At 37.7% G+C, this 15,719-nt stretch overlaps 1 protein-coding gene across 1 annotated transcript in view; it reads right to left on the bottom strand.

Moving 5' to 3' along the window:
• LOC126426488 (plasma membrane calcium-transporting ATPase 3-like) overlaps positions 1 to 15,719 on the bottom strand; it is a 595,967-nt gene that overhangs the window by 87,990 nt on the left and 492,258 nt on the right. Inside the window, exon 15 of the mRNA XM_050088398.1 lies at positions 5,087 to 5,293. Coding sequence (XP_049944355.1) covers positions 5,087 to 5,293 — 207 coding nt within the window. The remainder of the gene's footprint in view (positions 1 to 5,086; positions 5,294 to 15,719) is intronic.

Genomic DNA, 15,719 nt, shown 5'->3' with positions numbered 1-15,719 from the left:
GAAGGCAGTGACCACAAACTGACAGGCTCGAGATATGCCCTCTCTCACCATGCCACAGCATGTGGTTTATTTATTTATTTATCCTGTGGTCTCTAGACTAGGATAAAGGTACCCACAGCATGACAGAGAGCCAGTACTGTATTTAGTCTACCCCCTTACAGGATACATGCAGCTATCCTCTCATTGAAGATGTACACTGTGAGACTAGATTAAATTTCATGTTTGACTCTGGCCACATTTGTTGTAGCAGTATGGCACACTTGGGCTTTAAAACCACACACAAAACAATACATAAATCTGTATATATTTTTTATTATAAATGCTATTGGAATTATGCAACTGAATGACCTTTTATGTGTATGGCAAGAGAAGAAAAACTTAATATACATCAGTAATTGCAATAAAACTCAACAAAATGTTGTCTGAATTTTTGTAAGTTGTTCATCACTTGTTTTTATACACTCTTTTTTCTTATTATTCTTCTTCTTCTGCTAGCCTACTCTCTCCTAACTTGGCCTTTGCTTAGGTAAGCATTTGTAATTCTTAGTTAATAATAACTGCATTAATTGGAATTGGTGTAGGCCTACATGTGTTTATGTTAATTGTGATAATAACCCATCTCACAGCTGATAAACCAGAGGTCCAGTTTCTGTAAGTACTTGCAACGCTTTCTGGAATAACAGCTTGCCAACAAACAGTTATCAACCATTTTCTACATCTCGAGCAGACTGCTGCTAATTTTAGCAAACTTTTACAGAGCCTGCAGCTATTATTTCACTACAAAGTCCAGTGTCTGAGCATGAAAAAACTGGCGTGCCTGTAAATATTAATACTCGTGTAATCACAAATTAGAAATTGTGAGCCTGTTATGTCAACAGTGGAATATGAGTCTAGATATCTTTATTCTCAAATAATTTCCTTTACCAGTGTGACTCTTCTTCTTTGTCAGAGAGGGAGCATTATAACTTCATTCACAGACTTAGCATTTCACAGCATTCAGTCTTTGCGTATTCAAATAAAGGTGATGGAATTGCTGAGTCACAGATAGGCACAACAAAAAGATTTTCACACTTGAAGCGTTTGGCCAATGGCCTTTGACAACAATAGACACACATACACACACACCCACACAAATGCAACTCACACACACACATTCCATCCTGGGTTTTCCATTGTTTGATTAAAGGTAATGGAAGCACCATTCCAACAGCTATCTCCTAAAATATTTACTATTCCTCCTGAAAAACTCTGTACACTATTTGATCAAAAGTATCAGGACACATATTATTGGACATTAATATGGGGTGTATCCACACTTTGTCTTTATAATGGCTTTGACTCTGCTGGGGACACTTTGTGGGGCATCTGAATGTCTGTTGAGTGATGGCAGCCCATTATTCCTCAAGAGCTGAAACCAGAGATGGCAGTGGTGTGAATGTTGGGGTCTGGATTGAAGTCACTGTTCTAATAAATCCAAAAAGTGTTCCATTTGGTTCAGATTGGGACTCTGGGCAGGCCATTACATTTCAGGAATGTTGCTGTCCACAAACCACTGCCCCACAGATTCTCCTTTATTACAGGGTGCAATGTTGAGCTGATGAAAACAGTCATTATCTCCAAATTGTTCCTTTACTGTATGCAGTACACTATACCATAAAATTTGTTAATATATTTCATATTTAGCATTTTCTTAAGCATAATAACAGGACCACACCCTAACCACAAAAACTACCCCCAAACCTTAACACCACCTCTTCTATACATCACTGTTAACACTACACATGATGGCAAATAACATTCTGTAGTCTTCATCTACATTTATACTCCACAAGCCACCCAACAGTGTGTGGCAGAGGGCACTTTACATGCCACTGTCATTACCTCCCTTTCCTGTCCCAGTCGCGTATGGTTCGCAGGAAGAACGACTGCCGGAAAGCCTCTGTGCATGCTCGAAACTCTCTAATTTTACATTCGTGATCTCCTCAGGAGGTATAAGTAGGGGGAAGCAATATATTCGATACCTCATCCAGAAATGCACCTTCTCGAAACCTGGACAGCAAGCTACACCGCGGTGCTGAGAATCTCTTTTGCAGAGTCTGCCACTTGAATTTGCTAAACATCTCCGTAATGCTATCATGCTTACCAAATAACCCTGTGACGAAACTCGCCACTCTTCTTTGGATCTTCTCTACCTCCTCCGTCAACCCGACCCAGTATGAATCCCACACTGATGACCAATACTCAAGTATAGGTCGAACGAGTGTTTTGTAAGTCACCTCCTTTGTTGATGGACTGCATTTTCTGAGGACTCTCCCAATGAATCTCAACCTTGCACCCGCCTTACCACCAATTAATTTTATATGATCATTCCACTTCAACTCGTTCCGTACGCATACTCCCAGATATTTTACAGAAGTAACTGCTACCAGTGTTTCTTCCGCTATCATATAATCATAGAGTAAAGGATCCTTCTTTCTATGTATTCACAATACATTACATTTGTCTACATTAAGGGTCAGTTGCCACTCCCTGCACCAAGTGCCTATCCACTGCAGATCTTCCTGCATTTCACTGCAATTTTCTAATGCTGCAACTTCTCTGTATACTACAGTATCATCCGTGAAAAGCCGCATGGAACTTCTCTCAAACCCAAACCCTTCCATCAGATTGCCACAGGATGTAGCACAATTCATCACAATTAATCGTTTCCACCAGTTACTGTCTTGTGGCACTCCTCTTCACTCCATCTCAAGCATAGCTTAGCACCGATTACAGAAATGTGTGAATTATGAGAAGCTGCTTGACCTCTGTACTCCGTTCTTTTTAACTACCTACATACAGTCATTGGGCTGGACAAACTGCTCATAGCACTTTGGAGCTCACAAATGATTCTTTCTACAGATTTCATGTGATTTTCTACGATAACACTCCGCAATGTTCGACAGTCCCCATCTGCCTGTACACAAGGTCCATCTGGTCTTGATTCAGCTGTGGTTGTTCCTTCACATTTACACTTCACAATGACATCATCAACAGTGACATGGGCAACTTCAGAAGTGTCGATATATCCCTGATGAATTTGATACTCATGTGACATCCAGTGATGTCCACATTTGAAGTCACTGAACTATCCTCACCGACCTAGTCTGCTGTTACCACTTCTCGACTGACATTACTGACTGATGCCACAAGCTCTAATGGTCAGTACCACACTGCATAGGATTAACTAAACAAACACTGTTTTTGGCCTTGTTTCACAATTTTATTATTAATGTTATTGCACATCATAGATTTCAGGTTATAAGCCCATTTTCAATTACATTACTGATTCCCAAAGATGATAATGCACAGATAATCATGATGACAAGTGAAAGATATAATCTCAACTTCTTAAGGTATCAATCCATAGCGTAATGTACAATTATGTCAATGACCAATCTTTAACAAATTACATACATTCTAACACATTCAGCAATTGCACTACAATGACTAGACTAAAGTTATGCCTCAGCCAAGAGCTTTTTAACTATGATGGACTGGAGCCCAAAGTTTTGCTTCAATCCTGGGGTTGTGATCTCATCTAAAAGAGGTGAATAATTGAATTTGGTTTGCTCGTTTAATAATACGTGTGGGGATACACACATCTGTCTTTTAATTTCTAAAATTTCTAATTGGTCCAGTTTGGCCCCCTTTTCATCTGTGTGTAGGAAATGTACATCTATTGTGTATTTGTGGTTATTGTTCAGGCAATGTTCTGCAAAGGCTGGAATCAGGCCTCTTCAATCTCCAGCTTCTGTGGTGTTCTTTAAGCCTGGTACAGACTGACCTCCCTGTTTGTCCAATGTAGCAAGACTGACACTCGCAGCATGTGATTTTATAAACCCCACTTTTTGTGATGGCTGGTTGTTTGTCTTTTACATTAAACAAGAAACTACCTATTGTCTGAGGGACATAGAAACATGTTTTAGAAATTAAAAGACAGATGTGTATCTTCCCACACCTATTATTAAGTGAGCAAACCCAATTCAGTTATTCACCTCTTTTACATGAGATCACAAACATGTTTCTATGTCCCTCAGACAATAGGTAGTTTCTTGTTCAATGAAAAAACAAACAACCAGCTATCACAAAAAGTGGGGTTTATAAAATCACATGCCATGAGTGTCAGTCTTCCAACATTGGACAGATGGGGAGGTCAATCTGTGCCAGGCTTAAAGAACACCACAGAAGCTGGAGATTGAAGATGCCTGATTCCAGCCTTTGCAGAACACTGCCTGAACAATAGCCACAAATACACAACGGATGTTCAAGTCCTACACACAGATGAAAAGGGGGCCAAACTCAACCAATTAGAAATTTTAGAAATATGTGTATCCTCACACCTATTATTAAATAAGCAACCCAATTCAAATATTTACCTCTTTTAGATGAGATCACAACCCTAGGATAGAAGCAAAACTTTGGGCCCCAGTCCATCATAGTTAAAAAGCTCTTGGCTAAGGCATAACTTCAGTCTGGTCATTGTAGTGTAATTGCTGAATGTGTAATAATGTGTGTAATTTTTTAAAGGTTGGTCATTGACATAATTGTACATTAAGCTATGGATCAACATCGTAAGAAGTTGAGATTATATCTTTGCCTTGTTATCATGTTGGGAGTCAGTAATATACTTGAAAATGGGCTTATAACCTGAAACCTAGGTTGTGCAATAACATTAATAATAAAATTGTGAAACAAGGCAAAATACAGTGTTTGTTTAGTTAATATACAATGTTTCATCAAGAACCCACAGTTGATTCAATTAAAATGATTATATAGGGTTGTTCAGATACTTTTGTTCAGATAAAGTATGTTAACACATGCATTATTTACAGAGTTGTATTTTGCAAAATAGAAGTTTCCATGTTGTCATACTATCCTCCCTTTGTAAGTTTTACCTGTCTAGTAACAGTTATTTTATAACAACAAGTGGCTCTGCATACAGACAGTTTTATATTAACTGTCTCAGGCTGCCAAAGCCTATGCAGTTACAGTTTGAAGATTCAGTATCTGAAAACTGTAAAAGACTTGTGTGTGATGTTTTCACCTTGAGAGGGCTTGCTTGAATGACGCAGGCACCAGTGAAGGCCAGAACGACAGCGACAATGTTTATAGTGAGCTGGAACTGCAGGAACTTGGCAATGCTGTCGTAAACGTTCCGCCCCCACATTACGGCCTTCACAATGCTTCTGAAGTTGTCGTCTGTCAGAATGATATCAGAGGCTTCCTTGGCAACATCTGTTCCTGCAATCCCCTGTATAGAAGAAAATTAACAAAATTTATTAAAATTAGAAAATGATTGAAAAAGATAATGTTTTGACCAGCAGATTAAAGCCAAATTCTAGACAGGAACCAAAGAGGAGCCAGCATCACATCACATGGTGGAGATCAACTCTGCTACCTGTAGAGAGAATATATAAGCTTCAGATCCATTCAGAGATTACAGACACACAGCTAAACACTTTAAAGAAACACATGAATGTGCTCACACTGTGGAGAGCAGGGACCATAAAAAATGTGGGTTGTAAGAAGTTTGTACTTGTAGTGTACATTCCGTGTAAGAAGAAAGGTAAACTGTGCCACACACCAAGAAAAGACTGAGAGACCTTTTGGGCACTGTTGCATAGGGACTATGTAACAGCGAGAGAGATAATATATTTCTTATTGGGCATATACCATATAAAGTCAGAAATATGAACCAAAATGTTAAACTGATAGGTTACAAGATATAAATGAGATTCACCATAGGAACAGAAAGTAGGTCACGAAAACAAAGGGACTGGATAAGGTATGTGACATAGAGGAAGAAAGTTAACTATATAACAATCAGTTTGATGAAAAAGTGCACTAGAAGAAAGAAAAAATAACAAAAAACACTCCACCTAATGGTTAAAAGTAATTGAGAAAAACCCCATGGAAGATGAAGATGGCATGGCATTAAGAAACTGACTCAGTTCAGAAACAAAATATGCCGGAAACAGAATGTTTCCTTATTCTGAAGGGCTTGTGTAGGGGTGTAAGCTGTCAGACACCTAACTGGCAAGAAGATATAAAAGCTGAGGACAATTATAACTTAACATGTAAATCCAATGAAAGTTGTAACCATGATCAAACTGCAACAATACAACATAGTACCATGCAAAGCACAACAGGGGTTGGGGACTTGGATATGAATAGTAAGTTGCTAAAGTGAATATATTAGGATTGGAACTAGAGAAAATTAAACGTTTTCTACAGATACTACCCAGTCCAAACTCAGACTATATGATGTTTAGGAACAAGGTGTCTTAAAAAAGTGTCACATATTCCTACAGGAAGTGCTGTCAGTTAATACTAGTAGAAATATTGCTATAATTACATGTGTGGAAAGCAATACCTGTTGAAATATGTATTTGTTTAGGACTAATTGTGATGAATAATGTGTAGCATTTTATTTGCACACAAGGCTGGATTCACAAGAGAGGGCCTAGTAAATTACCACAATACAAACGTGAGCAGATACAAACCCTCGAGCAATCTTTGAAGATCACTTCATCATCAGTGTATGGGTATGAGTTGTCAGTGACAGATTCATAGGTCCATACACTTTACCAAACAGATTAATAGGTGCTCTGTACCACTGATTCCTGAGTAATGGATTACCAGTGCTATTGGTGAACATTACCCTTGCAGGAAGACAACGATTTGCACATGATGGGGCACCACCTCATTTTCTACAGGTTGTATGACAGTACCTCACCATAATGTTACACAGGTGATGGGCTGATCATGGAAGCCTTTTAGAATGGCCTCTCATTCAATGAAACTGGATCCATCAGATTTCTGGTTATGGGGACATTTAAAGGCATTGGTGTAACTCTGCCAAAGCCGGTCCCAAGCCCAGTTGAAAAAGGAGGAGGGGGAGGAGTAACACCTCATTAAAAAACCTTGGTTCATCTGGCCCATGTGATAGTACCTCATGAGGGTCCCTTGCCAGGGAAACGGTGAAGACCCCAATGACAGTGAAAGCGGTGAAGAAGATCATCAGAATGGTAGAACTGGCGGAAGAGGCAGGCTTTTGTATAAAAGCACCAGACTGTAGCATCTGTTCCCACAGTGGGTGGTTACAAAAGACATCTGTCCCACATGTTAGTGGTGGCCTCACTTATAATTCTAAGCTAAATGCTTGAATTTTTATCATGGAAAGGTTCAACTACCTTTCCCCAAACCAAACTTTAACCTAAGACATGATGGTAAATTTCAAAAGGAAAACTACTCCAGAAAATAACCAATCTTCCATTGCTATTCATGGCGGTGCAACTAGACCTTTGGATTCTGGAGAGCCTAGAACATCATGTAAGGAAGAGTCAGAGCTTCCTAGTATTTCTTCAAAGATAAGACCCAAGAAGAAACACCTACTGGGGACTCAACATCAACACACTTATGAAAGTTGGAAAACTAAAACACCTAACAGACACTCTCAATCAACACAACATACTTATATTAGCATTGAATGCAAGATGGCGGCATATATACAAACTGTGGTAAATTGCTCCATAAATTTTGAGTTATTATCATCAGTAAAGTGTTGTTCATGTGATATTATAGTGGAAAAATGTATTAGAGCATGCTCACTAACGCATGAATGGTACCACTCAAGTTATTTTGTGAAATTAAACTCTGATAAAATCTCGTGCGATTGTGGTCAACTGTGTAACGGTTTCCAAGTAGCAACAGAAATGTGCACTGCTAGAATTGAACTAAATGTGTTACATGAGCTTTATTGTGATATATTATGCAGCTAGAAAATACGTAGAATTTCTGGAAAATCTAAAGCAAGTATTGAGGAATCCTCTTGAAAACAAAAACTGTGAATCAGAAAGTGCTTACAGCAGGCCTAGTTTTAAAAAACTACAGAACAATTTCGCCATTCTAGATGGTATAAAAGCAAACAGGGAAGACTTTAATGATACTGATTGCCATCTAACAGACGCTGCTGATATACGAAAATATAGAAATAGCATTGCCCCAAAAGGCAGTAATGGCAGAAATACATATCTTAGGAAATCCAAGTTAGTTGTATACTTAGACAGTCATGGTCATGATCTCGCAAAAATCTTGGAAAATGAACAAAATCTTAGAGCTACCAGCTATTTAAAACCTGGGGCCCCTATGAACGAAGTTATGAGGAATATACAGCGTGATAACACTACACAAGAAAATTGGGTTTTAGTTATAATTGGTGGTGCAAACGATGTTTATTGCAATGAACTGAAAAGTGCCATCCGTGACCTCCGGAAAACCCTAGATACAGTGAAAAATGAAAGTGTAACAGTGACTGCAATACTACACAGATATGACCTAATAGAAATGTCATGTGTCAACCAGGAAATTATTAAGGCCAACAGGCAATTTTGCAAAATATGCAAAGCACACAGAAACACAAACTTCCTAGATGTGAAATTCTTGGAAAGGAAACACTTCACTGGGCATGGTATGCATTTAAATATTCATGGGGAAAAGTTCATAGGTTTTAGAATAAATGAGATGGCTGAGATGATGTACACAAAAAACAACATCAAGCCTATTATTGTATCAACTCAAAACAAAGAAGCCATCTCATCACAGATGATACCAGCAACAAAAAAAAAAGCAGCAGAACAAACACAACGAATAGCAGTTACACAAAATGCAGCAGTACAAACAATAATCGAAGCAGAAATGCCAACAACAGCATCACCATCAACAGCAGCATCACAGACAGTAGTAACAGCAGAAATCCCAGCAACAGCAGCAGCAGCAGACATGGAAACAACCATCCATGGGGCAGCAAGTAGATGGAAAAGGACACCTCCTGCCCATCTGAAGGATTTTTAGTTGCACATGTGATGAAAAATAAGCCACCAAGATAAGTAACATTAAATGTCTAACAATACTCCAACAAAATATTCAGTATGTAAAAAACAAAGTGCAACAGCTGGAAGTCGAGTTACAAATCTTAGACAGCACTGCTATCTGTATTACAGAGCACTGGTGTAAAGAAAGTGAAATCTTATATATTAATTTACTCTCATATGTCCAAACATATTCTTATTGCAGAAACACAATGAAAGGTGGAGGATCATGTATTTGTGTTAAGAATGGCATGAATTTAAAGTCAGAAATTATATTATCATGCTAAATGTAGACAAAGAATTTGAAGTGTCAGCAACAGAGATAGTTGCTATAAATATGCCCAAGAAACTAACTTTATTATGTGTATATTGTTCTCCCAATGGTAGTTTAGAGATATTCTTTTCAAAACTTATACAAAGCCTAGAACTAGCATTGACTCTGAAACATAATATCCTTTTGTGTGGGCTTTTGTGTGGGGACTTTAACATAAATACAACTAAAACAGATGACACCAGTAACACATTTATGAATATCCTACATAGTTTTGGTATATCATCACTAGTCAAATGTGCAACAAAAATAACCACACATTCATCATCTACCATTGACCATGTAGCTACAGATGTAGGCAGAGAAAAGTGTGATGTACTTGTCAAAAATCTGGGACTGTCTGACCATCTATGTCAGATTGTAAAAGTAAAAGCTTGTGTAAAAAAAGAACAAAACTGTATGTGTATAAAAGAGTCTACTTTCCATCAACTTTGCAAGAGTTTTCCTTAAAGTTAGCACATGAAAGTTGGGAAGGAGTATACATAGAAACTAAAGTGAATAGCAAGTTCTCCAATTTTATGCCTGAGTTTAAATTAAAATTTCAAGAAACATTCCCCAAAGCATTAATTCCCATTGGAACACCCACCAACAATAAATGGATTACTAAAGGAATTAGAAAAAGTGCTCAAACTTGTGAATACCTAAACTCCATCAAAAATGACAATAGTGATCCAGAATTTTTGCACTACTACAAAAGGACCTACAGGAAGGTACTCAACACTGCAAAAAAATCAGCCAATGATAGGTTCATAAATTTAGCCAATAATAAAAGTAAAGCTACATGGGCTGTAGTGAAACAAGAAACAGGAACTGTGAAGCAGAGAGGTACAAACACACAAATCAGGAACAAGGAAAACTTAGAAAGTAACCTGAAAGAATTAGCAAATTATGTGAATATCTACTTTAGCAGCATTGCAATGAACTTACAGAAAAATTTTCCAAAAGGTGCTAATCAACCAATACAGAAGCATATAGCAAACACAATGGTAATGCTTCTAACTACTGAGGAGGAAGTATGCAATGTTGTAAGGCAATTAAAGAACAAAAACTCGGCATGTTTAGATGAAATCCCAATGTGTGTGCTGAAAAAATGCGTAAACATTATCAAAGCTCCACTAACAGAATTCATGAATGAATCCTTCAAAACTGGTTGCTTCCCTGACTATCAGAAGAATGCCAAAATTTTACCAGTTTGCAAGAAAGGTGATGTAGAAAATGTTGAGAATTATGAGCCAATAGCCCTATTCTCATGCTTTTCCAAAGTGATAGAAACAATAATGAAAAACAGGCTTTTGAGCATGTAAGTAAATTCAACCTCCTCTGCAATGGCCAGCATGGTTTCAGGCCTGGTAGAGGTGCAGAATCTGCAACAGCACAATTTACAAAAACAGTTTTTGAAGCACTAGATGAGAACAGCTATGTAACTGGCCTTTTTCTAGACCTGTCTAAGGCATTTGACACACTTGACCACCAGAAGCTGCCACATAAATTAGAGGCACTAGGAGTAAGGGGAGTGGTTCTCAAATGGTTTTGTTCATATCTAGAAAACAGAGTACAGTCAGTAGAGATCACACATGTCTCCAGTGGATCAAAGTACATTGAGAAACATATATCTGATCCACAATATATCAATATTGTGGTCCCTCAAGGAAGTGTACTAGGCCTTGGATTATTTCTGGTGTATATAAATGATTTCCCGCAACATATCAGCCATGGAGAGAAGATATTGTTTGCGGATGACAGCAACATAGTAATCACCAGTAAGACACCAGCTCAAATGTTGGAAAATTCTACTGAAGTGCTGAGGGATGTTCACAAATGGTCTCAGGAAAACAAAGTAACTCTCAACGTAAAGAAAACAAATACAATATGCATTAGAATGAACAAAAAACAGAGTCCCTTACATTTAAAACTAGATAACATCTCCATAGATGATGTGCCTACAACAGAATTCTTAGGGTTGCACTTTGACAGCCAAATGAGGTGGAATGAACATGCTATGAAACTCTCGAAAAAGATATCCACAACATGTTATGCACTTAAGAGTCCTTGTATCTGAATGCAGTAGTGAATGTTTGAGAACTGTATACTTTAGTTATGTTCGTTCAGTAATCAGTTATGGTATTATTTTCTGGGGAAACAGTGCTCAGAATTTACAAACAGTACTTAAAATGCAAAAGAGAGCAGTAAGAATTATAAAAAAATCAGTAAGTGGGCCCACTGCAAATAACTTTTCAAAAATGTTAGAAATTCTAACTGTTCCTTGTGAATTTATATTCCAAACCATAGTGTACATCAAGAAAAATATAGAAAATTATAGCACATACAGCAGTTTTCATAACTATAGTACAAGAACAAGTCACTGTCTTCACCTGGACAGGAAGAATAAACATAAGACTCAAAATAGCTTCTTGTATGAAGGTGTAAAACTGTATAATAAACTGCCACAGAAAATAAAAGAAGCAGATAACATGTACCACTTTAGGAAAAATCTTAAATTGTTTTTGCAGGAACACTACTTTTACACTATAAGTGAATTACTTAGTGAAAAATGATTGTAAATAGTGTTTGTTTCACAATAATTTGATAAGGAGCAAAAATGATTGTAAATAACTTGTAAGTCACAATGTTTAACTACATCTAACAACAAACTGTATAAATATATGAATGTACGCAACTGGCAACATGCATACATTTTAAAATGTCCACAGATGGCTAAATAAATAAATAAATAAAAATAAATAAATAAAATTTCAAGAAACAAGGTATCTGTATGAAAATGCATTTGAGTTGGGTGGATACAGGATCTACAAAGGAAAACCAGCCATTAAAAATTCCAATAATATGCCTATATTAGGGAATGCATTTATGGTCCAACAACAACTTACAGAATCAATAACTAACTTTAGCTCCCCATCAGAACGAATTTCATTTCTGATGTTCAAGTCAGGCAATAAACGTTACACTATTATAAATGCACATGCGCCTATCAATCAACATAACAGAACAAATGTTGCCAAAGTGGAAGATTTTTGGGAAATGCTAGAACACAAAAACATCCATATTACCAAAAGAACATATAAAAATTTTAGTGGGTGACTGTAACACGAAAGTTGGCAAAGAAATAAAATTTAAATCAGTAGTTGGAGATTATCCAGCACATGCAAGAACCAACAGAAATGGGGAGAGACTCATAGATTTTTGTAAACAATTTAATCTAAAACTAATGTCGACCTTTTTCAGGAAACTTGCAAGAAAGAAAAAAATGTTGGTATCACCTAATCCAAATCAAGGTGAATATCAGTTGGACCATGTGGCAATAACACTCAAAACTACAAGGAAATCTTGGATATCAGAGTGAAGAAGGGCCTAAACATAGACTCAGACCATTATCTGACTGGAACAAAGACCATGTTCCAGCCGAACAAATCTAAACCAAATCCAAGAAGATTTCCAAGAGTAAACACTAAATTTCTCATGCAAAATCAGGACAAATTCTGTGATATACTGAACACAAGAAAAATGGATAATTGGGAAGAAATTAAAGAAACAATGCTAGAGTCAATTAAAGAAATGGGACAACCACAAAGAATACCAAGACACAGATGATGGAATGAGCTGTGTGATGAAGCAGTTGACAATTGACTAAAGGCATGGAAAAAATGGAACAGTAATAAGAAACATGAATACTGGGAAGAGTTTAAAGAAGAAAGGGAAAAGACAGCAAAAATCATCAGATCAGTAAAAATAAAGTATGACAAAGACAGATGAGAAGAGATGGATTCAGACTTTTAAATGAACAACACTAGAGATTTCTATAATACTTTGAGAGAAGTTCTAACACGATTCCAGTTACCAAGTTTACATTTTAAAGATAAAAATGGAAAAATGGTTTTAAGCAATAAAGAGAACTGCCAAATTTTAGCTGAATACTTTGAAAATCTATTAAATAGTTAAGAGCCTAACGATAGATTAAAGTTTCAAAAACCACAACATGAAAATCCACCATCAGAACCACCTACAGTAGAAGAAATAGGAAAGACTATCAAAGCATTGAATAATATCGAAGCACTGGGAGAGGATGGGATAGTAGCAGAAATGTGGAAACTAATGCAATACATTTTTTTCTGAGCCAATTTCAGTTGAAAATATGTAGAATTTGTCATGGCACATTGTGGAATATTACTGCTTGAGCCCCTATGGTTTTATTAAGTTCTGATAAATGGCAGCATTATATATAGCCTTCAAAATGTCATCTCTAATGGAGATGGCGGCCAAAGACTTCCGGCATAAGAAGTCACCCTCATTCTGCCAACGGCCTTGTCAAAGAGGGTGGAGGAGCGGATAGAGGTTCAGGGCACTCTCTTGTCCTAGGGGTGGGAAATTGCCCCTAAAGGCGGAAGAATCAGCAATGATCAACGACATGAGGATGCAGAAGGCAATGGAAACCACTGCATTAAAGACACATAATGTGTATCCACAGGCCTGTAATTGAACAAGTGTCATGATGATCTCTCCATTGGCAAAAGATTCCGGAATTGTCCCCCATTCGGATCTCCGGGAGGGGACTGCCAAGGGGGAAGTTACCATGAGAAAAAGATTGAATAATCAACGAAAGGATAATGTTCTACGAGTCGGGACATGGCATGTCAGAAGCTTGAACGTGGTAGGGAAACTAGTTAATCTGAAAAGGGAAATGCAAAGGCTCAATCTAGATATAGTAGGGATCAGTGAAGTGAAGTGGAAGGAAGACAAGGATTTCTGGTCAGACGAGTATCGGGTAATATCAACAGCAGCAGAAAATGATATAACAGGTGTAGGATTCATTACGAATAGGAAGGTAGGGCAGAGGGTGTGTTATGGTGAACAGTTCAGTGACTGGGTTGTTCTAATCAGAATCGACAGCAGACCAACACCGACAACGATAGTTCAGGTATACATGCCGACGTCGCGAGCTGAAGATGCAGAGATAGAGAAAGTGTATGAGGATATTGAAAGGGTAATGCAGTATGTAAAGGGGGACGAAAATCTAATAGTCATGGGCGACTGGAATGCAGTTGTAGGGAAAGGAGTAGAAGGACAGGTTACAGGACAATATGGGCTTCGGACAAGGAATGAAAGAGGAGAAAGACTAATTGAGTTCTGTAACAAGTTTCAGCTAGTAATAGCAAATACCCTGTTCAAGAATCACAAGAGGAGGAGGTATACTTGGAAAAGGCCGAGAGATACGGGAAGATTTCAATTAGATTACATAATGGTCAGACAGAGATTCCGAAATCAGATACTGGATTGTAAGGCATACCCAGGAGCTGATATAGACTCAGATCACAATATAGTAATGATGAAGAGTAGACTGAAGTTCAAGACAATAGTCAGGAAGAATCAATATGCAAAGAAGTGGGATATGGAAGTACCAAGGAATGATGAGATATGTTTGAAGTTCTCTAAAGCTATAGATACAGCAATAAGGAATAGCGCAGTAGGCAGTACAGTTGAAGAAGAATGGACATCTCTAAAAAGGGCCATCACAGAAGTTGGGAAGGAAAACATAGGTACAAAGAAGGTAGCTGCGAAGAAACCATGGGTAACAGAAGAAATACTTCAGTTGATTGATGAAAGGAGGAAGTACAAACATGTTCCGGGAAAATCAGGAATACAGAAATACAAGTCGCTGAGGAATGAAATAAATAGGAAGTGCAGGGAAGCTAAGACAAAACGGCTGCAGGAAAAATGTGAAGACATCGAAAAAGATATGATTGTCGCAAGGACAGACTCAGCATACAGGAAAGTCAAAACAACCTTTGGTGACATTAAAAGCAACGGTGGTAACATTAAGAGTGCAACGGGAATTCCACTGTTAAATGCAGAGGAGAGAGCAGATAGGTGGAAAGAATACATTGAAAACCTCTATGAAGGTGAAGATTTGTCTGATGTGATAGAAGAAGAAACAGGAGTCAATTTAGAAGAGATAGGGGATCCAGTATTAGAATCGGAATTTAAAAGGGCTTTGGAGGACTTACGGTCAAATAAGGCAGAAGGGATAGATAACATTTCATCAGAATTTCTAAAATCATTGGGGGAAGTGGCAACAAAACGACTATTCACGTTGGTGTGTAGAATATATGAGTCTGGCAACATACCATCTGACTTTCGGAAAAGCATCATCCACATAATTCCGAAGATGGGAAGAGCTGACAAGTGCGAGAATTATTGCACAATCAGCTTAACAGCCCATGCATCCAAGCTGCTTACAAGAATAATATACAGAAGAATGGAAAAGAAAATTGAGAATGCGCTAGGTGACAATCAGTTTGGCTTTAGGAAAAGTAAAGGGACGAGAGAGGTAATTCTGACGTTACAGCTAATAATGGAAGCAAGGCTAAAAAAAAATCAAGACACTTTCATTGGATTTGTCGACCTGGAAAAAGCGTTCGACAATATAAAATGGTGCAAGCTGTTCGAGATTCTGAAAAAAG

This window comes from Schistocerca serialis, chromosome 11 (assembly GCF_023864345.2).
Source record: "Schistocerca serialis cubense isolate TAMUIC-IGC-003099 chromosome 11, iqSchSeri2.2, whole genome shotgun sequence".
NCBI lineage: Eukaryota > Metazoa > Arthropoda > Insecta > Orthoptera > Acrididae > Schistocerca > Schistocerca serialis.
This window is presented reverse-complemented; position numbering and strand designations above follow the sequence as displayed.